Raw genomic sequence first — 24,915 nt, 5'->3', positions numbered from 1 at the left:
ATTGCCCCACAAGGAAACATCCTTTCTACATCTACTTTGTAAATCCCCTTTAGCATCTTAAATACCTCAATTAGATCTCCTCCCATTTTTCTAAATTCCAGAGAGTTAAGGCCTAACCTGCTCAATTTCTCCTCGTAAGACAAATTCATCTCTGGAATCAATCTGCCCTTTGAACTGCATGGTTTTCACCTCATGCAGAGAGGACAAAATAAATTGTTTGTTTCTTTGGCACTGGAATAAAATTATTTAAATTGAGGCTCTGCTGAGGGCAATTGCATTAATCCTGCATTCACTGATTCTGTAATGATACCCATCTGACATCAAATTGTACTTCATTGGCAGGTCACTTATTGTCTAAAAACGAACATTACAAATTATGGCTTCAAGAAACCACAGCCACTACACTGTTCACACTAATCGTCTCCAGCAGGCATTCTAATGTTGGGTCATTGGTCTCAAAAAGTTAACTATGTTTTTCTCTCTCTACCAATAAAGCCAGACCTGCTGAGTTTTTCTATCATTTTTGGTTTTAGTTCAGATTTATAGCATCTGCAGTTCTTTGATTTTATTTTACAGCCTCCTTGTCGCATCTGCTATGCAAATGTAATCAGACGCGAAATTAGAACAGTCACATGGGCTTGGCACTTCTGAAGCGCATTCATAGTTCACACCGGAAAATAACACTATGGAGTTGCTAAAATCAGCTATAGGTATGCGATCCTTTGATGAGGTTTTGATTCCTGGATTGTTTTGGGAGAGGCTTGCAGTATAACACAGGAGGAGTATTCAGTATCACTGTGGCAAACAATTCAAGACAATGGCGGGGGGGGGTTGCCCTGGATGCAGAGGAAACTGTGTATAGACAAAAATCTTCTGAGGATCAAGAGATTGACTAGAAGTGATATTCAAGAAAGCATGACTGAGCTGAGTTTGGAATTCCTTTAGTTGTGAAACTTTCTGTTTTATAGTAAGCAGCCCCTACTTAAGAGCAAATTATATATAGACCTGATTTTTTTTTGCAGTTCTTTAGCTCTTCTGTTACTGAATAAATGTTTCCTTATCCATAAGTGTGCATAAGTTGGGTATCTTCACTGATGCCATTTTCACATATCTGCATATTGCAGGTCATGTAGCAGGCAGTGGGACAAGGCACTAACATCACATTACATTAATGTTGTACAGTTTTTAAGGTTTCAGTTAGCATGATCTCCCAGTGTTGAGCAGTAAAGCCTCTCATAATAGGTAGCATTTGGCAAAGAAACCTGACTCTCCTTTTCACTCTTCCATCATTCAATATTTTACTAAATTGGATTTAGTAAATGGATTACTTAATTGCCCTGAACAGCATTAAAATTGAGAGGCAGTGCTCTGTGCAGCTTCTATCAGCAGACTATTGCACAATGGAGAAGAATGAACAAGTATTCATATCCCAGCCCTTGATAGAATGAAACTTTGCCTTGAGAGGTATGTGGAATCATCACTGATTCCTTTTTCTTACTCACAAGATGGGTGTAAGTGTGCAAGATGTGTACAGGGCTAACCTTAGCACAATCCCTGCACATTTCTTTTAGCCTCAGTGATGTCCACGTTAATGCAACTCCTTGATTACAGTCATCAACCACCATGTGTCAAGAGTTACCATCAGGGGTCAAGGTATGATGATATTTGCAGCTAGGAAGTTTTCTTTGTAAAAGATATCCAACATTTGGTCATTGCAACTTCTTTCATCTTTGGGATCTCTGAAGAGACTGCTCAACTCTGCAAAGGATATGACTTAACCAGGTATAACAGTGACAAAGATAATGGCGCAGGCGTTTTAAATGTACAACTGCATATATATTTAAAGCGGAGGTTCTCGTGTTGGACTAGGGTAGACCAAGTCAGAAGTCACACGACGCTAGTTATAGTCCAATAGGTTTACTCACCTGATGTAGGACCAGCACTCCAAATAAAACTGCTGGATTAAAACCTGGTGTTGTGTGATTTCTGGCTTCATATATTTATAGAAGTGAATGATAGTCGACTATGATGTGGCACCCATTCCATCAATGTGCCCTCAATAAAAGTTAATTTCTTCTGTTCTTTCCTACTGCATCTAACTGCAACCCCAGTATACACAGCTGGAGTCGAAGCAATCTGCACTGAACAAAGCCCTGTTGGCCTTGAAGATTAGCCCCTGGGGCATTTTTGGGCTCTGACAGCACACGCCTCATTAAGGTGACCAGCCCAAATGCATGCTCACACTTCTCAGTATGGGCTACTGCAGACTTTCAACATCCTGGGGGGTAACCATTGGTCAGAAACTGAACTGGGCTAGTCACAAATGTACTGTGGCTACAAGAGCAGGTCAAAGGCTCAGAATCTTGCAGTGAGTAACTTAGCTCTTGACTCTCCTAAGTCTACTCATTATTGACAAAGAACAAGTCAGGAATGCAATGAAATACTCCCCAGTTGCACAGATGACTGCAGGTCCAACAACATTCAAAAAGTTTGCCATCATCATGGGACAACCAACGCAGTTGATTTGCATCACAAGCACAGGTGTTCACTCTCTCCACTAATGACACTCAGTAGCAGCAATGTTTTCGATCCACAAGGTGCACTGTAGATACACCATGATACACGTTCCAAATCTATGTTCACCAGAACCTAGAAGGACAACAGCAGCAGATATATGGGAATACCGTAACCTGCAAGTTCCCCTACTAGCCACTCACCATCCACAACGGGAAACATATCTCGGTTTCTTCCTGTCGATGGCTAAAAATCTTGAAACTCCCTCTCTAATGGCATTGTGAGTCCATCTACAATAAATGAATTGTAGTGGTTTAAGAAAGTCAGTTAACACCATCTTCTCAATGGCACCCAGAAATGGATATAAATGCTGGCCCAACTAGTAACCCATCCCAAAAATGAATTAAAAAAACTTTGGCAATACAAATGGAGGGCAGGAGGAGGATGATGCAGGTTACATCTGGACTGTTCTGAAAGAAAGCTTTTGAAAGTTTGTGGTTTCTTCTCCCTATGGGTGGCTACTGGCACCAGCCCACTTTCCGGATAGGAAGGGGAATTAGAGAGAGAACAGCATCCCTTTTACCCCTCTTGCCTTGTTATTGATTCTGAGTACATAGCTGGACTGATGGATTGCAGGTGCATGTACATTTCTGGCAGATACAGTGCGCTGCACCTGGGTTTCCATTGTGGTCAACAACCTCTCTACAGAGAAAGCCAGACAGGAGTATGTTAGAAACAGTACAGAACTGATAATGTCGACAAACTTCTGTCCTTCACTCAGTCTACTGTCTGCCTCTGTCAAATCTGCCTGATGATCCTGTGCCTGTTTGTATTTTGACAAAGTCATTAATGCCATGGAGTCATCTTCTGCCTGGGGCTAAGCAGGAGCCTGGTCTCTGACAAACCTCTGTGTGTTAAGACCTAGGGCCCTTCTTTCTTGAGCAGATGTGGAGATATGTCAGTGAAAGTCTCTGAGGTGGTGGACAGTGCAAGAGAAAAGCTTGCTGGCATATCCTCTGAGGGTTCAGTAGCTTCCTCCTCAAAAGGTGGAGGTGGAAGTGAGGGCTTCTGGTGCTAACCTCTTTAGGGCAGAAGTTTGCTGGGAGCAGCTATTGTCTGCATAAAAGAAGAGAGGGAATTGCTTGCATAGGAGAGATAAATGCTCATGCAGTTTAAGAATGAGTCAGCACAGGTGGTAATAGGGGAACAGTACAGCCCAGCAGAATGAAACTTGCTCATTTCTTATCCATGGATGTCTCACCAGTGGTCACATTCTACTTTGGCCAAATATAAACTTTTTTTCCTCAAAACGGCAAGAGGAGCTTTATGCGTACCACCTGCTCCACCAGTATAGGTGCTCTTGGCCTGCAGTGAGGCATTTATGTCTGCAATTGTACAAAGGGAGTAACTGAATATAGTCACATCTGACCATCTTTATTCAATTTTTTGAAGTGGTAACCAGGTGTGTAGATGAGGGCATTGCATTTGACATAGTCTTAGACTTCAGCAAGGCTTTTAATAAGGTTTTACATGGAAGGTTGATAGTGAAGTTAAGAGCCCATGGGATCCAAGGAAATTTGGCTAAGTGGATCCAGAATCCGCTGACTGGAAGGAGGCAGGTGATAATTCAGAGTGTTTTGTGACTAGAAGTCTGCATCCAGTGGGGTTCCACAGGAATGGGTGTTGGAGTCTCTGCTATTTGTGGTATATGTATAAATTATTTAATTTTGGATGTATGAAGGTGATCAGTAAGTTCATGAATGGGTAGATTGGTAAGTAATGACGAAGGTTTGATGAGCTGAACAGTAACAAATGGAGTTCAATCTAGATAAGTGCAAGGTAATGCACTTGGGCTGGAGAAACAAGGAATACATGATGAACTCTGGGAAGCACAGAGGTTCAGAAGGCACACTGGTGTGCATGTCCACTGGACCCTTGAAATTGCGGACAGGTAGATATAATCATAAGAACGTATATAAATTACTTGGCTTTATTACCCGAAGTATAAAGTTGAAGAGCAAGGAAGTTACGCTGGAATTGTATAAATTGTTAGATAAGCCATACTTAGAGTACTGTGTGCAATTCTGGAACCTATACTGTATGAGAGATGTGATTGCACTAGACAGGGTGATGAGGAGATTTACCAGGATGTTTGAGCTGAAGAATCTTACCTCAGGAGAGAGATGAGATAGACTGGGTCTGTTTTCCTTGGAATAAAGGAGACTGACATGAGTGAGATGTATAAAATTGAGGGGCATAGATAGGGTAGACAGGAAGGAAATTTTCCCCTTGGTGGAGGGCACTGATAAGAGGGCACAGACTTAAGCTAAGGGACAGGAGGTTTAGAAAGATGTGAAGAAAAAGATTTTCACCAGAGTGTGGTGGGAATCTGGAATGCATACATATAAGGATAGTAGAGGAAAAAACCCTAGTAATACTTCAGAAGTATTTAAATTTATACTTGCAATGCCAAGGCATAAAAGGCTATGGGCCAAATGCCGGAAAATAAGTTTGTGACTGGCGCAGATTCGATAGGCTGAAGGGCCTTTTTCTTTGCTGTAAACCTCTATACTCTATGAATATGATGAAAATAGATAGAAGAGGAATTAGTAATGATGCACAAGCAAGAGAGTGACACCAATGAGTGAGCAGGAAGCACAGGGAGCACGAAGTGTTAATACTTTGGAAGGATGAAATAGGTGAGAGTTGTTGAGTGGACATGCTGGATGCAACATGAGTCCATGAGCCTTGGTAAGATGAGTGTGTATTGGCAGAGTTACAGCGAGTACTGGTTTTATGAGTGCAAAGAAGCAGAGAGTAGATGGTAGCACTTACCTGTGTGGCATGCAGAAGAGCAATAATCTTCTTCCTCTACTGCTGTGCATTGTGTTTTACCCAGGACAATGCACAAACATGGTTTATCCCAATCCAGTTTGACTGAGTCTGCTGGTTTGGCCTTCTTTGCCAGCTAGCAGGATACAGCTGTACTCTCCTCTCCAACACACCATCAACCAGCTCTTATAGATCCCGATAGGTGAACTGGAGTTAACTCACCTTTTCTTGGAGAAACAATGGAGGATCACAGTTTGAAGGGCAGTTCCTAACTTGCAGTGTCTGAAGTACTGGGGAGCTCGGCTTTAAATATGGTGCCAACACTATAAATGTGACAAAGTTCTGGCAGCAGAGAGCACTTCAGCCTCTCTTGTTGCGATACTGCTTAAAATGGACATGGTTGAGGTCAATTACATAATTAATGAAATGAACAGCAAAAGATTGTGTGAGAAAGTCTCTGTGTCATGGAGGAATAGGTGCCACAAATTTTACTTTAAAGAAGTTGCCTAAAACTGGTAAAATTCAGCCTAGAGTGTCATATGATATTTGTTGCATGACTTCTCACTGAATTTTGCAAATATGTGCTTGGATTTTAATTAAACTTGGGTGAGAAGGGGATTGAGCGTGTGTCGCAAACAGTGCCCTTAAATAGCACCAGTATTTTGAAACCTCTGGATCATGTTGGAATTTTCAAAGCAAGAGTGTGGACTGTAGGCGTCACTTGCCTCCAGTGACTGGCCTGCTAAGCTTCTTGAGGAGCTAGTTAATGGGCTGTGGAGGGCCAGAGGGAAATTTTAATTCATAGATTGTCGAACTGTACAGCCTGGCACATATTAGTACACAGATGACGGGTTCAATGTGAGTGACAATAAAGTGATATTTTTTAAAATGATGTGAAACATTTTCCCAAGAGAGTGTTGTATTCAATTGGATACTGTACCGCTTAGTTGGTCATTTAGCCACTGTTGTGTATAGTGAGGACATTGGCCCTCAGATGTATTACTTAATTGCTTCTGCATAATAGCAATAGGATCAATCATAGTTGTCACTTGCCATTGACATCCTTGTTCAGCAACCAATTATTGCCCTTTGGTAGCACATCCTGCCACAAATTGGAGGCTGAGCTCAACTTCAAACTAAATTGTGAGTTCTACATTTAAAGATTGTGTCACTCTTAGCATGGGGGTCAGGATTTGGAAATTATCTGGGTATCACATTCTTAACTCTCAATTGCTATATTCATTTATTAGATTTGTACACATATACATTGAAGTTTAATTTACTTCATATTTGGAAAGCCCATGAATTCTAAACATGACAACCTTGACAGCATTAAGATGAAAATAGGTTCATTACCTGTTCCTCACGTGTGGACCCGTTTTTTGGTTTTTGTCTTCGTAATTCTTCATATTTTTTCCTTTCATTTAAATATTCTGCTACTGCACTATTTGGAGCCTGCATGGTCTCTGTTAGCACACAAACAGAAATTACATCTTTGCACGTTTTTTCCTAACTTGTATCCTAGAGGCAAAATACATTCAAAGTATAATTGTTCCTATCTTCTACATAAGAAAAAGGTAGAGTGATAAACTGGCAATTATAGGTCAGCCAACCTAATGTACATGATGGAAACCTTTTAGAGAATCAACTTGCGATAAATGTAATTGACACTTAGAAATAATGAAACATATTACACATAATGTCGATAGTGGCTCAGTTGGTAGCACTTTCACCTGAATTAAATGGTCTTAATCACACAAATCAAAGCTGATATGCAGTATTCTGAGAAGTGATGCTTTTTGGATGGTATGTTAAACTAAGGCCCAAATGCACTCTCAGCAGGTAAAAGACTCAAGCACTTAGGTCATGTGTTAGCCACAAAAAGTGGAATGTAAATTTATGTCTTTATTTTAATTCTTGCCAATATCTCAAATGCTAGTCAGAAGGAATGACGAGTTGTTTAATTGTTATTCTCAGCGAATGTACACCCACAAGTTGTTTAGTACAGAGTATCATGATTTAAACCCAGCAACTGTAAAGAAATTACATTATACTTCCCAAGTCAGAAGGATATGTACCTTGGAAGGGAGCTTGCAGGTGTTGGAATTTCCATGTGATTGGTACATTGTTTTTCTAGGTGGCGGAGATAATGAGGTCATCCAAAATGAAAGAAATATATTCCATCATACTCCTGAACCTGTTCCTCATTGATCATCTTGGCTGTCAGGTAGTGAGTCTCTCACCACAGATTCTGACCTGCATTTGCAACCACAGAATGTGTGTGGCCAGTCTAGTTACACTTCAGATCAATGGTGATTCCCAGAATATTAATAATGGGGGATTTAAATGAAAATTTTGCATAATGTTAAGAGGTATTAAACCTTCACAAGTTGCAAGTGGTCACTGAGTGCTTGTCTGGCACAAATGTTACTTGTCATTTATCAGTCTAAACCTGAATTCAATCCAGAGGTTTTATACACTTAATGGTAAGGTCCTAGGGAGTGTAACTGAACAAAGAGGCTTTGGAGTGCATGTTCATAGCTTCTTGAAAGTGATGTCGCAGGTAAGTTGGATAGTGAAAAAGGCGTTCGGTATGCTTTCCTTTACTGGTCGGAGTATTGAGTACAGGAGTTGGGAGGTCATGTTGCGGCTGTACAGAACATTGGTTAGGCCACTGTTGGAATATTGCGTGCAATTCTGATCTCCTTCCTATTGGAAAGATGTTGTGAAACTTGAAATGATTCAGAAAAGATTTACAAGGATGTTGCAAGAGTTGGAAGATTTGAGCTATAGGGAGAGTTGAATAGGCCAGGGCTGGTTTTTCCTGGAGTGTCAGAGACTGAGGGGTGACGTTATAGAGGTTTCTAAAATCACGAGGGGCATGGATAGGATAAACAGACAAAGTCTTTTCCCTGGGGTGGGGGAGTCCAGAACTAGAGGGTATAGGTTGTGGGTGAGAGGAGAAAGATATAAAAGAAACCTAAGGGGCAACGTTTTCAAGCAGAGGGTGGTACGAGTATGGAATGAGCTGCCAGAGGAAGTGGTGGTGGTGGCTGGTAGAATTGCAACATTTAAGAGGCATTCGGATGGATATATGAATAGAAAGAGTTTGGAGGGATATGGGCCGGGTGCTGGCAGGTGGGACTAGATTGGGCTGGGATAACTGGTCGGCATGGACAAGTTGGACTGAAGGGTCTGTTTCCATGCTGTACATCTCTGTGACTCTATAAGTAGTTACTCACTAAAGAACTGGGAACTGAATACTATATCAACAAATATCTGCATTTCTGACCCTACCAGAGAAGGAATCCAACTGGAGAACTGAATTATGCCTGTGATAGTATCCTGACAACCTCCTACATAATACCTTTAATCTGAGAGGACTACCTCTAACAATCAGAAGCATCTAACTTTGTGGTAAAATGACACCAGGCATAGCTCGTTTTTCACTTTGATATATGTTGCCTTTAGATTTCCTATGGTTACTTCATACTACATTCAACATAATGGTACCTTGCTGACAACAGCACTTACACTCACCTTGCCTCTGGAATTCAGCATGTCATATTAAAGTTTAATTAATTACCCTGGAATGTAAAGCTAATTTCAGTAATGATGTTCCATGACAACTATCATTTATTGTTGGTTCACTAGTATGCTTGATAGTACCTTGATCTGTACTACATTTGATTCGAGGCTCACAGTACATTTGATTTTTAGGCTGACTCTTAATTGTCCTTTGAAATGGCCAAGGAAGCCATTCACTTCATGGGGAATTAGCAAGATACAACAAATTCAGATGCATAGAAAATAGGAGGAGTAGGCCATTCAACCTCTCGAGTTTGCTCCCCCATCCAATATGATTATGGAGCTCAATGCCCTAATTTCTCCCTCTCATATATCCCTTGATCCCTTTAGCCACAAGAGCTCTATCTGCCTCCCGCCTGAAAACACAATGTTTCGGCCTCAATCCCTTACTCTGAGCCACAGGCTCACCATTCTCTAGGTGAAGAAATTATTCTTAATTTCAGTCCTAACAGGTTGTTCTCTTCTCATTAAACTATGACCCTGGTTCTGGACTTCCTCACCATCATGAACATTTTACTGCACCTAGTAAAATGCCTAGTTCTGGTAGAATGTTAAAAATTTCTATGAGATGCCCCCTCATACTTCTAAATTCCTGTGGATACAATCCTAATCAACTCAAATTGGTGCTCATATATCAGTCTTATCAACCCAGAAATCAATGTGGTTAACATTTGCTGCACTCTTTCTATGGCAAGAACATTCTTCATCAGATAAGGAGACCAAAACTACACACAACCCTCTTGTTGTGAAGGCCAACACACAATTTGCCCTATTTACTGCCTGCTGCACCTTCATGATTACTTTCAGGAAGATCTGCATGAGGAAGCCAGATCTTGTTGATCACTGAATGACTATAAATTGTGGGAGAGCAAATAATAATCTGCCTTCCTATTTTTTGTTATGAAAATGGATAACCTCATTGTTAGCCAAATCATAATCATCTGTCCACTCATTTGCTCATTCAATCAGCCTGTCCAAATCAACTGCAACATCTCTGCACCCTCTTCACTGTTCACCCTTCTCCCCAGCTGTATATCATCTACAAATTTAGAGGTATTGCATTTAATTCTCTCATCTAAATCATTAACGTATATTTGAATAGCTGGGCTCTGATTCCTGTAGTACTCCACTAACCACTGTTTACCATTCAGAAAAAGACCCATTCTTTCTAAAATGGAATGGCCACATCTCACATCCCATGAAAGAATAAACAAGGAAACAAATTTGTAGCTCTTCCAAAGCTATTCAAGTCAAATTTCTAAACATTAGTCTTAAGTCTAGGCATATCTAGTTGCAGTACTTCAGAATATATTACAATAGATGGAAAATTGGATGCATGCTCCTTGTGTCTACTACAAAAATTAAGAAGGCATTTGATAATTTGTCATTATCTCTGAGGAGAATTTCACAATGGGGAATTTCTCACCCCATTGGCTCAGCTGATCAAAATTGCCTTGTACATGGAGGTAACCTTCTTCACTGTTTATTATACCAGTAATTTTGGTGTCATCTGCAAACTTACTAACCAAGCTTTCTATATTCTCATCCAAATTATTTATATAAATGACAGGCAGTGGACCCAGTGCTGATTCCTGTGGAACACCACTGGTCACATGCCTCCAGTCCAAAAAGCTACCCTCTACTGTCATCTTCTGTCTCCTACCGTCTAGCCAATTGTATATCTCTCTGGATCCCATGTGATTCAAGCTTACTAACCAGTCTACCATACAGAACCTTGTCAAAGGCGATGCTGAAGTCCATGTTGACAATATTTACCATTCCGCCCTCATCTATCTTCTTGGTCGCGTCCTCAAAAAAACTCAATCAAGTTTCTGAGACATGATGAATATCCCTAATCAGTACCTGCCTCTCCAAATACATGTAAGTCCTGTCTCTCAGAATCCCCTCCAACAACTTACCCAGCACTGATATCAGGCTCACTGGTCTATAGTTCCCAGGCTTTTCCTACAGCCTTTCTTAAATAAAGGCACAACATTAGCCACCTTCAAATCTTCTGGCACCTCACCCATGGCTTGGATGATACAAATATCTCTGCTAGTAGTCCTGTAATTTCTTCCTTAGCCTTCCACAATGTCCTGGGATATATTTTATCAGGTTCTACGGACTTATCTTTATGTGTTTTAAGATATCCACACCTCCTCTTTTGTAATGGACTGTTTTCAAGACATCACTATTTATTTCCCCAAGTTCCCCAGCTTTGAAAAATCTCACAAATACAGATCTCTTTCACAATGTCAACTTTTGATCAATTTGTGAAAGTTTTACAGGTTGTAATCACATGTTCTGAATGCACAACCTGATATCACTTGGCTGACTTGATTTAAATTTTCACAATCCGTCAAGTGTACTTAGGTTTTTGGTTTGTAATTTGGATTCTACTATCTTATTTACTTATATTCTGTCTCCAACCATTCACAACCCTCAAAAATGTATGGCTTTGCAAAAGCTCAAGAACAGCTGTAAAACCAGCCTGTCTCATAACATGGGTTAGAGATGCCATAATCTGATCCAGCCGTTTGGACTGTTGGGGCCAAGACTAGCTATAATCATCTATTTTTGTTGGATGATTCTTCACAGCTGTCAGCAATACTCTTCATCTTTGTACTAACTCATTTATGTCTCTTTTCTAGGGCTAGAAATTGACTGTAGCACATAGAATGTTGAATGATGTTGCCTACAGGCAATAAGGAAGGACACATTTCTTACCATTCCAGCTGTTGTCACTAAATACTATTCTACAGTTTGAGGGTCATTTTGACAGCATTCCTGCTTTGTCCTGTCACTCAGGCTGAGGCAGCTACAAATCATGTTAATGATGTTCAGGCACCAGGGAAAAGAAACAGAACTTTTTTAAACATAAACAGATCACATCTCGTCAATCTGAAAGTTCAGTAAAGAAACAAGCCATTGTTCTTAAGAATACCCCTAGGCCATTACACCGTAAATAGATTAATTGTTTACTGCAGATTAGCGTAGGTGTAAGAAATAATGGAAATTAGCATTTGGTTGCAAACAGCCTCTCAATAATGAATAGATGGTAAAAATTAATAATCACTACAAGCCAATAATAAAATGAAATGTGCAAGTAAAATTTGAAAACACTTTCATGTTTTAATAAATATCAAGCTGGTGGATTGGCTTGTCGACTATCAAGAGAAGTAACTTGCTTACTCATAGCAAGCAAGAGAAATTTCTATTTCAGCTTATTAATACTTGAGAAAAGAAAATGTTAGAAAAATTTACTCATGTTTAATTGGTGCAAGTAAAGTTAGTATCTTCAATTTGTCACAAGTCTGACAGATTTTTTTATTTGAAATTGATATTATTGCAGCACATTTTAATCCTTTAATGTGTAATTTTGAACAAGTTCAAATCTGATCGATCTATCCTACCAAAGTAAAACCAAATACAGAAGAAAATGCAAAATAATATAAGACACTAACAGCAAAAAACCATTAGTGGTGGATAGCTACCAATGTATTCTTTTCTTCTTCCGCAAGTTTGAATTTCTCTTTTTATGACTCTATGTTATGCCTTTGCTAGGAAGTAACTAATAACAGGCTACAATATTCTGTCCCTTCAAACTTCCTTCTTGCATTGCATAGTAGAAATTGGATATTCAATTTTTAAGTGACAATTGACCTGCACCCTTCTGCTGCTTTGGAGTGATGTATCAATACCTATACTCTAATACTCATTTCTTCTTCAAAAATAAATATTCACTTTGAAGTGGCAAAAACCATTGGGTGTGAAGTCTTCCTCAGTACAACTACATTTGTCCAACTGGAAGTGCACAGCTTTGAAGCCCTTACCTACGGTGATTCATCAACGCAAATTTTACCTTTGGAATTCTTCTAACATGATTTTGTTCACTATTGAATTGCAATGGTATGTAATACATAACAACCATGGCACAGGCATACTAATCAATGATAAAAGGATTCTCTAGCATTGAAGTAAGTTTCATTTTTTATTTCTCTATCAGGATTGTAATTTTGTGGAAGTCTGTTCCCAGAGAAAGGTGAAAGTGGTGCATTGAATATTTTTCAAAGGTAGATATATTCTGGACCAACAAAGAAGGCAAAAAATTAGCATGGATAGATAGGAAAGTGCAGTTGAGCCACAATCACATCTGCCATCATCTTATTAAAGTAGAATCAGGCTCAGGAGACTGAATGACCTACCACTTCCCCTAATTCATACATTTGAATGTTTATTGAACTTGAGCATGACATCAACAATAAGTTCAATTTATATTTGTACTGCATCTTTAACAAAACAGAATATCCCAAAGTGCTTCACGAGTTAAAATAATTTTGATATTGATTGACATAAGAAGTTGTGAGGTCAAATGAACAAAAATTATCAAGGGAGGAGACAGAGGTGGGGAGGAGTGGGAGGGAATTCAAAAGATTAGGCCTAGACAACTGAAGGCATTACACTATTATTAGAACAATCAAAATTGGGGATGCAGAAGCAGCCAGAATTAGATAAGCACAGATATCTTGGAGAATTCTGAAAACTGAGTGGAGAGATGAAGCTATGGAGGGATAAGAAAAAAGGATGAGAATTTTAAAATCAGGACATTGTTTGACTGGGAGTGAATGTAGGTCAGCGAGCATGGAGTGATAGGAGAATGGGACTTGCTGCAAGTAATGACATGGACTGGAGGGTTTTGGATGACCTCAGGTTTTTGTACGCTACAATTTGGGAGATTTTCCAGAAATACACTGGAATCATAGAATCTATAGATTGCAAAGGCACAAACAAGGGTTCCGGTAGCGGATGAGTTGAGACAAGGGCAAAGTCGGGCCATGTTGCAGAGATTGATGGTCTTAGTGATACCATAAATAGTAGGTTGCAAGCTTATCTCAAGAGCGAATGTGAGATCAAGGTTGTGAACAATAAGGCTTAATCTCAAGTTATTGTTAGAGAGAAAGATTAAATCAGTAGCCTGGGAATGACCTTGAATGAAGAACTAAAATCAAAAGCTTCAGTCATCCTAATATTTAATTGCAGTAACCTTTTGCTCATCATGAAGAAGTAGAGTGGGTTGTCAGTTTAGGTATGAAAGTCAACCAGCTTTTGGATGGTTTAGATGAGAAATAGGAGAGGGTCAAGGATAGATCCTTGGAGGACACCAGAGTTAATGGTGAGAGAGCAGGAAGAGAAACCAGTGCAAATGACTCTTTAGCTGGGAATAGACAGATAAGAATGGAATGCATTATTGTACAGTGAAGAAGTATTGGAGGAGGATCGTGTAACATTTATATGGATGGATGATTATCTCTCTATCCTTTTGATATTAAACCCATTCAGCCTGTCCGCCCAGAGTTAATACAAACTAAAAAAGGCAATGGGGTTAATATGACAATTAGAAGGTAATACGTCACTCTAGAAAATTTGCATTGTGCTTTTGCTATCAAGTAATATTAAAGTGAAAGACAGCATGAGGGGAAAAACAGCTCTTAAAGGGTCAACATCCTAAACTCAATTACACCAAAGATATAAACGAGGCAGTGATGGCTGAGTGACATTATCACTGGACATTTAATTCAGTGTTCCATGTGATGTTCTGGGGGCCATAGTTTGAATCCCACCATACAGATGGTAGAATTTAAGTTTGATAAAAATCTTGAATTAGGAATCTAATGATAACCACGTTGTCAATTGTTGGAAAAACCCACCGTGTTCACGAAACGTTTGGGAAGTAAACTGCCATCCTTACCTAATACATGCGACTACAGGCCTACATTAATGTGGTTGACTCTCAACTGCCCTTTGGACGATAAATGTTGGCACAGTCAGTGACACCCACATACCATAAATCAATAAAATAATTCTCTGTGAGAGTAACTACACTGACATAACTGTTTCTATAAAATGAGGCACAGTACACTTACAAAAGACTTTTAAAGCTGTGTGCTGAAACATCTGGCGATTGCTCGATGTTACAATCATTAGTTCATTTAGTTTGCAGGCAAATAATCTGACATAAATTGTTCAAGACAAGGATTAATGAAACAAAAAGTAATTAACATCTTGCATGGTGTATGATTGAAAAATTAAAAAAACAAACTTTTGAGTCCTGCACTGTTTGTGCGTCACCAAATCAACTTCACAGATAAATGTGGTGAATTTAGAACACAAGCAGGCAAAACATACTGTAGTTAATCTCATTAAACTGGATCAGATTCCCAGCCATCAGAATTGTATAGTTTGGCTAGCTCTGGACTGGATCCCAGGCAGTCTGAAGTTGTATCTTATAAATGAGTTAATCTGTTGTCTGGGATGCTCCTGTATCTGACATCACTAGACTGGCCAAGCAGGAAATCAACGTAGCAATAAAATGGGGGTTTTAAATACATATACAGATTTAATGTAAATTTAATTGAAATCTAACGTTATACTATACCTAAAAGTCTTATGTGTATGCATACTTCCTCTACACAAAGCTTTTCACCTGTCAATTTTTTCCATTTAAATTTCTATATTCACATTTACAATTGATGAGCTTTGACCATAAGATAATGTGACATTGCGCATCTTACTTTTGAACTAGAACTCTGTGGGAAGCTAGGGAAGTGACTGCTGGGCACCTTGCTGAGATATCTGTATCATAGATAGTCACACGTGAGGTGCCGGAAGACTGGAGGTTGGCTAATGTGGTGCCACTGTTTAAGAAGGGTGGTAAGAACCAGTCAGGGAACTATAGACTAGTGAGCCTGACATCGGTGGTCAGCAAGTTGTTGGAGGGAATCCTGAGGGACAGGATGTACATGTATTTGGAAAGGCAAGGATTGATTAGGAATAGTCAGCATGGCTTTGTGCGTGGGAAATCATGTCTCACTAACTTGAATGAATTTTTTGGAGAAGTAACTAAGAGGATTGATGTGGGCAGAGTGATGGACATGATCTATATGAACTTCAGTAAGGCATTCAACAAGGTTCCCCATGGGAGACTGATTAACAAGGTTAGATCTCATGAAATACAGGGAGAATTAGCCATGTGCATACAGAACTGGCTCAAAGGTAGAAAACAAGAGGGTGATGGTGGAGGGTTGTTTTTCAGACTGGAGGCCTGTGACCAGTGGTGTGCCACAAGGATCAGTGCTGGGTCCACTACTTTTCGTCATTTATATGAATGATTTGGTTGTGAGCATAAGAGGTATAGTTAGTAAGTTTGCAGATGACACCAAAATTGGAGGTGTAGTGGATAGTGAAGAAGGTTACCTCAGATTACAATGGGATCTAGATCAGATGGCTCAATGGGTTGAGAAGTGGCATTTGGAGTTTAATTTAGATAAATACGAGGTGCTGCATTTTGAGAAAGCAAATCTTAGCAGGACTTATACAGTTAATGGCAAGGTCCTAGGGCGGCATGGTGGCACAGTGGTTAGTACTGCTGCCTCACAGCGCCTGAGACCCGGGTTCAATTCCCGACTCAGGCGACTGACTGTGTGGAGTTTGCACGTTCTCCCCGTGTCTGCGTGGGTTTCCTCCGGGTACTCTGGTTTCCTCCCACAGTCCAAAGATGTGCAGGTTAGGTGAATTGGCCATGCTAAATTGCCCGTAGTGTTAGGTAAGGGGTAAATGTAGGGGTATGGGTGGGTTGTGGGTCGGTGTGGACTTGTTGGGCCGAAGGGCCTGTTTCCACACTGTAAGTAATCTAATCTAATCTAATTGAATGTTGCTGAACAAAGAAACTTTGGAGTGCAGGTCCATAGCTCCTTGAATGTGCAGTCGCAGGTAGATAGGATAGTGAAGGCGGCGTTTGATATGCTTTTCGTTATTGGTCAGAGTATTGAGTACAGGAGTTGGAAGGTCACATTGCGACTGTACAGTACATTGTTTAGGCCACTGTTGGAATATTGCGTGCAGTTCTGGTCTCCTTCCTATTGTGAAACTCGAAAGGGTTCAGAAAAGATTTACAAGGATCTTGCTAGGGTTGGAGGGTTTGAACTATAGAGAGAATTGAATAGGCTGGAGCTGTTTTCCCTCGAACGTCGGATGCTGAGGGGTGACCGTATAGAGGTTTATAAAATCATGACGGGCATCGATAGGATAAATAGACAAAGTCACTGATGTTGATGGAGATGGTTTCAATGAATAGAATGGCATAAATATGAAGGGAAGACAGTTAGTTTGTGTTATTGGAGCTTGTCATTGTCTAGCACTTAAGAGGTACATATTTTAATTGTCACTCATCAACCCAAACTTGACATTTGTCCAGGTCTTGCTGCCTATACGCACAGTTTGTCTCAGCATCTGAGGAATTGCAAATGTGGCTGAACATTGTGGAATCTTCTGTGACTGTACACACTTCAGAGCTTATGATAGCAGGAATGACAGAAGATTTTTGATGAAGCAGGTGAAGAAGTTTGAGCCGAGGTCACTGCATTGAGACACTGCACTGCAGTGCCCTGAGTCTGAGATGATTAACCTCCAGCAAACAAAACAATTTTACTTTACGAACAAAACCAAAAATTGCTGGAAAACCTTAGCAGGTCTGGCTGCAACTCAGAGTTCTGAGGAAGGATAACTGGACTCTCATTTCTGTTTTTGTGCTGATTTATGGGATCCACAATTCTTTTGGTTTTAAATTTATTTTGTGCAAGGTCCAACTTCAAACAAAGAAGTGTTTTCTCCTCAATTCCCACTGATTTCAGTTTTGGTAGGGTTCTTGACACCTCTATGATATGCTTATATTTTCAAAACACAACAGTTGACAACTATCATGCTTCCAATTAATTGTTTGTTGAGCTGATTAGAGAGGTTGCAATATGGTGAGTGACAGTTAGCAATTTAGAAATGGTCACCAGTGGGAGAATGGGAATGGGATAGGAATTAGGAGTGGAGGTACAATAGTGGGTGATACATAGACAAATGCTGATGCAAAGGTAAGTCTGACACACAAAGCATATTAGTCAAGTCAGAACATAAAGGAGCTTGGCAAGATTGGATGGCATTTATTTTAATATAGGAACTCTTGCAAGTATGGCAGAGGAATTCTGCGTGCTGATTGAGACATTAGGATATGGCACCACTGCTGTTGCAGAAATATGATAGGGAGATGGGACAGGTCTAGCCGCTCTATATTCCAGAGTATAAGATCTTCAAGTGAGACAAAGAGGAGTGTAAAAGAGGTGGTGATATTGCAATACTGATCAAGGAGTCAATTACTGCAGAAAAAAGGGGTGATATCTTAGCAGGCTCAACTGAGGTCATATGAGTGGAACTTAAAAACAAAAAAAGAATAATCACATTGTTGTGGGTGCTAGAGATGCCCAAATAATCAGGGAGAAATAGAAGGTTCAATATGTAGGCAAATTTCTAAGAGGTCTAAAAATAATAATAGGGCATTGATAGGTGTGGATTCACTGATGTATTACTGAGATAGACAGTGTTATGACTAAGAGAAATTGGAATTTTTAAAATGCATCTGGAAAGCTTTTTGAGCTTGCATGCAGAAAGTTCTGCAATCAATAGGGCAATACTGGACCTAATTTTAGAGAAAGGAACAAGTGGTAGAAGAGAGTCAGCAGGAGAGCACTGCGTGATAATGACCAAAACTCAGTAATATTTAAGGTAGTTATGCAGAAAGATAACGACAGATCAGAAATAAAAGGTTTGAATTGAGAGAAGATAGATTTTAACATGATGAGATAGGATCTGGTCAAAGTGGACTGGAAACAGACACTTGTAGGAAAATCCAAAATGAAGCAGGAGGAGAATTTCATGGAGGAAATCATGCAAGTGCAGGAGCAAACATGTTCCGGCAAAGGTGAAGAATGAGGCCTCCTTTTCTTTTGTCCATGGTTCAGTACTATCCCTTTATCTGCCTAACTGCTGTTCTCTCTCTCTCTGGGCTCCATCTCTACCTTTGGTTAATCCTTTAACACCACACCTCACCCCACCTACTGTTTTCAGCATAAATATCATTGTTTTGTAACTGCAGTCAGTTCTGAAAATAGGTCACTGGACCAGAGACGTTGACTCTGCTTTCTCTCCACGGATGTTGCTAGACCTGAGTTTCTCCATCAATTTCTATTTTTGAAAGTTGAGGGAAAGCCTGATCGCACTGTTCAAAAACTATGAGGGGTGTAGGTAACATTGATAGGAAGAAACCTTTTCTTTTCTCCCTTGGTAGAGGGATCAATAACCAGAGGGCACAGTTTTAAGGTAAAGGGCAGGAAGTTTTTTTCTAAATTCAGGGCTTGATGAGTATCTGGAACTTACTGTCATAAAGAGTGGTAGAGGTGAGAAATATTGCAACATTTGAGAATTATTTAGATGATCACTTGAAGCAGCAAAGCATATAAGCTATGACAGGATTCTTGTGGCACAGTGACACTGTCTGTACCTTTTGAGCCAGAAAGCTGGGTCTCAAGACAAGAGATGTGTCAACAAATACATGAAGAGGGTGTTTAAAAGTATCTACAAGGCTATAGGCCAAGTGGTGAAAAATTGGACTAGAGTAGACAAATGTTTCTTGACTGGAGGGGAATGATGGGCTGAACAGCCTCTTTCTCCACCGTGACTCGATGTGACTTGAATATATTTGAGCTATTGGAGTGACTAGCATGAACACAAATATGGCTGTTAAAATGATTGCCTGCATATGTGCAAATGGACCTGGTGATGCTAATTACTGACTAGACTTCCCTAATTCAGAATGAACCTGTGCATGTTTGGCTGACATCACTGCATTCTATGCACAATAAAGTCACAGTGACTATAATGGTTTTACTGAGGCCAAATTCTGGAATTAATGGTAAGGCTGGGCGGTGTGGGAGACACAGAGGTTTGAGCAAAAGTAGGAAGCAGATGGAAAAAAGTCATAAAGTAGCACCGGCCTTTCGGATAGGCAGATCTTCATGGTTGGCGAGAGAGAGATAGTAGTTCCAGGATAAATTTAGACTTGCGAGAGCACTGATCTGCTGCTTTGGCCCCTCCCACCCACCTTAACTTTGGCTAGTTATTCAATCAATCATGAGAACAATAACAGTGACACACTTTGAAAATGAGTGGGTCTACCAGTGTTCCTGATGCTCATGGGATGTGCTGAAATGTTCAAGATAAGGAGTCAGGGATTAATTGAGCTCCTAACTGTTCATGTGCCAGCAAGGGCCAGAAGGCAGCTTTCAATTCTCATGGACAAATGGTAGTAAATACTACCGTGATCATTATCAGGTGTACATGATAATCAACAGATCTCATTTAACAAGCCAAAGCAATATGCCAAGAGGTTTAACACTAAGCACATGAAACAATTAGGTTGAGCACACTTTGTACCACCAGATAAGTATATAATTCTTCAAAAAATATTGCCCTGTTCCTTAGAAATATTCCAGTAGTATGTATCACTTGTTTCTTGGGATTAAGAAGTGTTTGCATGCTCCAGCAGCAAGAGAAACAATATCTAATTAAATAGAGGTAGAGATAATTTAGGGAGGGGATCTGGATGCAAAACCTACTGATATTCTTATCCTAGTACTAATGCAGGACAGCAGTGATTTCCATGATTTATAGGTGATAAAATCAAAATTTTGGATTGCACATCTGTGAGAAGAAAAGCAGCAAAGCAAATAGGCGAGTTATAGGAAAACAAACAAGTTGTATAAAACAAACAAAAACAGAAATTGCTGCAGAAACTCAGCAGCTACGGAGAGAAAACAGAGTTAATGCTTCAAATCCAGTGATCCTTCTTCAGAATTAACATCGCCTAGAAAAAGGTGGTATTTACATCGATGACAGGGTAGGGGTTTGGTGGAGATAGAGGAGTGAGCGCATCAATGGAGATGGAATCCAGAGCAAGAGAGAACATAAGCTGGAGAAACAACACTTCTTTTGCTTGGGGAGCTTCAAAACTGAACATTGAATTTAACAACGTTAGAGCAAGAACACTTCCTTCCATGCCTATTCCACATTTTATTGCCCAACACTCCAGGTCTTGTCACAACAGCCTGCTTCCAGCACAGCCAGCCCATTTTCAGCTACTCATTGTCCCCACCATTATGTATTTAGCTTCTCTTCTCTGGCTCACTACCACCAATCCGTTTGTTTGCTTTCTGGGCTGTCTGCACCTGTCTTCTCACACCTTCCTGGTCTCTTCCCTACCACACCCTCAACCAGCATAGGTATCATCTAGCTGCTATCAGTTTTGATGAAGGGTCACTGGATTTGAACATTAACTCTTTTCTCTCCACAGATACTGCCAGACCAGCAGAGTTTCCCCAGACATTTCTGTTTTTACTTCTTTCTGATCTCCAGCAATTGTAGATAACTTTATTTTGTTTTTCTTTTTTTTCCTTTTGTCATTTATGTAAATGATTTGGATGAGAATATAGACAGCATGATTAGCAAGTTTGCAGATGACACCAAAACTGGTGGCATAGTAGACAGTGAAGAAAGTTTTTTAAGATTACAAAAGGATCCTCATCTATTGGGTCAATGGGCTGAAAAATGGCAGATGGAGTTCAATTTGGATAAATGCGAAGTTTGCATTTTCGTACAGCAAACGGGGTAGAGCTTACACGATTAATGGCAGGGTGAGCATTGTTGTAGAACAGAGGGACATACAGATTCAGGTACATAATTCTTTAAAGTGTGCATCACATAGAGACAGGATGGTTGAAAGATTGTTTAGCATGCTTACCTTCATTGTTTAGTCCTTTGAGTATAGGAGTTAAGATGCTATGTTGAGGTTGTACAGGGCATTGATGAGGCCTCTTCTAGAATACGGTGTCCAATTCTCACCACCCAGTTATAGGAAGGTGAGAACTCTAAGTAAATTGGATAAGCTGGGATGTTTTCACTGAAGCACAGGAGGTTGAGGGAGGGACAGCACAGGCAACCCCATATTCTGAGGTATAGGATCTTCATGACAGACAAGGAAGGGTGCGAAAGAGAAGGCTGTGTTACATTATTAAATAAGGAGTCACTTACTACAGCAGGGAGAGGTGATATCTGGAAGGGCCTCCAAATGCAGATTTCTGGGTAGAATTTAGGAACAAAAAAAGGTGGCAGTAACATAGCTGGAAGTATATTACAGACCCCCAAACAGCCAGCAATAGAGCAGCAGATATGTGGACACTGAGGTGTACAAAAATAATAACAGGATCACTATATTAAGGGATTTTAACTTCCTCAACACTAACTGGAATAGTCATTGTATAAAGGATTTAGAGGGGTGGATTTTTGAAAAATATTCAGGAGATTTTTTAGGTCAACATCCAGAAGGTGCAACAAGAGACGACAGTGCTGTATCTAATTCTGGGGGGGTGGGGGCGTAGCTAAACAGTCTGTTGCACCCAGAAAGGAAATGGAAAGAGTACAGACCCAACATCTCTTTAGGGTGAAATGTAGCAGCACCAAGCCTAGAGAGCCCTGAATGTTGAAGAATATTCAGGACTGGATAAGGAGGACAAAGAGGCTTTTAGCAGGTACAAAGGGAGCAAATCTTTGGAAGACCTTGTGGAAAATAAAGTGTGTGTGTGTTGGGGGGGGGGGGGGGGGTGCGCGTTGGTAGATAAAAGCAATTAGACGAGCAAAGAGGAGGCATGAAGAAACACTAACAGGCAAGATTGGAGAGAATTCCAAGATATTCTTAAGGGGAAAAGAAGGGCCCATTAGGAACCAAGAACCAATCTTTGTGTGGAGCTAGTGATCATTGGGAAGGTATTTAAAAAATTCTTCACATCGGTCTTGACTTATGAGGATGAAGTGGGTAAGGACTGGGAGGTTCTTGAGTAGATTGATATAGATTGGAGGTTTGGCAGGCTTAAAAAGTAGGCAAATTCCCAGATTTGGATGAGTTGTATCCCAGGCTGCTGTGGGAGACAAGGGAGGGAATTACAGGGGCCCTGCCCCAAACTTTTAACTCCTATCTGGCCACAGTGTGGTTTCAGAGGATTGGAGGACAGTTAATGTGTTTGCACTTTTCAAGAAGGATAGAAAAGATAAACTAAATAATTAAAGTCTAATTAGGCAGAAGCTGATAGGGAAACTACTGGAGGAAATTCTGAAGGAGTGAATTAGTCTCCATTAGGAGAGGCAAGGTTTGATCAGGCATAGTCAGCATAGCTTGGTCAGAGGGAGATCATGCCTAACAAGTTTGATCGAATTTTTTTGAGGAAGTGATCAGGTATGGAGTTGAGGGTGTTGCAGTTGATGCAATTTATTTGGAATTTAACAAGGTCCTATCTGGAAGACGGATAAATGAAGGTAAAAGCACATGGGAATCCAGGATAACTTGACAAATTGGAAAATTGGCTTAGAGGTGGAGACAGAGGACGGTAGTACAAGGTAGATTGCGTGACTGAAGTCTAGTGATTAGTGCTGTACTACAGGGATAATAATTGTCCTTTATTTTTTGTAATAAATGTAAATAATAAGGTGAGAACCTGGAGGGAATGATAAACAGGATAATGGATGATATATTCATTGATAGTTAGGAAAAAGGTCATAGCTTCAGGAAAGTATAGATGGGTTGGTCAGATGAGTAGATCACTAGTAGATAGAATTTAACCCTGAAGAGGTATGAAGTGATGAACTTGGAAGAAGTAACAAGCAAAATAACAAAAAAAGAGTACTCAGTGAATGACAAGACACTAGGAAGCTGGGAGGAACAGAGGGATCCTGAGGTGCCTGGCCATAGGTCCCTGAAGGCAGCAGGACAGACTAATAGGATGGTTAAGATGGCATATGAGACACTTGTCTTTATCAATCTTAACCTCCTTGTCCTCGTAATCTATGCTATGATGAATCTGCACAAAATATTGGTTAGGCCACAGATGGAGTTACAGAGTAATGTGTGCAGTTCTGACCACCTCACTATAGGAAGGAAATGACTGCACGGAGTAAATGCAGAGCAGATTCACAAGGATGCTGCTTGGGATACAGCATTTTAGCTATGAAAGGCTGAACAGGTTTGGGTTGATTTCTTTGGAGCAGAGAAGCTTGAGTGCGAACCTGATTAATATGTAAAAGATTCTGAGTGGCATGGACAGGGTGAATAGGAAGCAGCTGTTCTATTAAATTGAAGTGTCGATAACAAAGGAAAATCAAAGGCCAGAAAGCTTAGAGAGGATTTACAAAAAAGATTTTTAATTGAAAAGGTGGGGAGAATTTGGAATGCGCTACCTGGGAGCGTAATAGAGGTGAGAAACCTCACAACTTAAGAAAAGTACATGGATGAGCACTTGAAATGTTATAACTTTCAAGCTTATGGGTCAATTGCTTGAAATTGCAATTCATGTAGATTGGTCAGCACAGACTCAATGAGCCCAAGAGTCTCTTCTGTGCTATATGACATAATTATCATGACTAACAGATGGCTGATGAACAATGGCAAACCTTTAAGAAAATAGTTCACAGCTTGCAATAAAGATAAATCGCAGTGAGAATGAAGATTTCTAGAAAGGAGAGAAACCAACCATGGTTAACTAGAAATAATGATAATATCGCATTGAAAGTGAAACATACAATATGGCATGGATTAATGGTAAACCAGAGGATTGGAACTTTTTAAAAAAAAAATCAACAAACTTTATCCATAAAAGCAATATTGTGAGAGAAAATTAACTTTCATGGTGAATGAGCAAAAGTATCAAAATGTACCAACATCATTGTTTAATATATGAAAATGAAGCAAGACACCAAAGAGAACATTGCCATTTTAGTAAATGAGATTGGAAAAATAAATGATAAACCAGGGAATGGCAGAAGAATTAAATAAAGTATTGGTAGAAGACAAATACCATTCCAAAAATACAAAATAATCAAAGGGGAAAAGGAAATAAATACTAAACATCACTAAAGAAAAAGAGAAATCTTGTTAAAACTGTATTAAGGCACTAGAGGACCTGTTAGCATTAAAGGTCAAGTCAAGTCCCTGCACCTGATGGATGTTAAAACAACTAGCTACAAAGATAGTGGATGTACTGGTAGTAATGTTTC

The 24,915-nt window shown here is 39.9% G+C and overlaps 1 protein-coding gene across 1 annotated transcript in view; it reads right to left on the bottom strand.

Annotated features, from left to right (window-relative positions):
* The window catches only part of cwc27 (CWC27 spliceosome associated cyclophilin), a 268,357-nt gene that overhangs the window by 58,605 nt on the left and 184,837 nt on the right, over positions 1-24,915 (bottom strand). The window contains exon 12 of the mRNA XM_060823753.1: positions 6,703-6,812. Coding sequence (XP_060679736.1) covers positions 6,703-6,812 — 110 coding nt within the window. The remainder of the gene's footprint in view (positions 1-6,702; positions 6,813-24,915) is intronic.

Source organism: Hemiscyllium ocellatum, chromosome 1 (assembly GCF_020745735.1).
Source record: "Hemiscyllium ocellatum isolate sHemOce1 chromosome 1, sHemOce1.pat.X.cur, whole genome shotgun sequence".
Classification (NCBI taxonomy): Eukaryota; Metazoa; Chordata; class Chondrichthyes; order Orectolobiformes; family Hemiscylliidae; genus Hemiscyllium; species Hemiscyllium ocellatum.
Note: the sequence above shows the minus strand (reverse complement) of the source record. Positions and strands in the feature narration are given on the sequence as shown.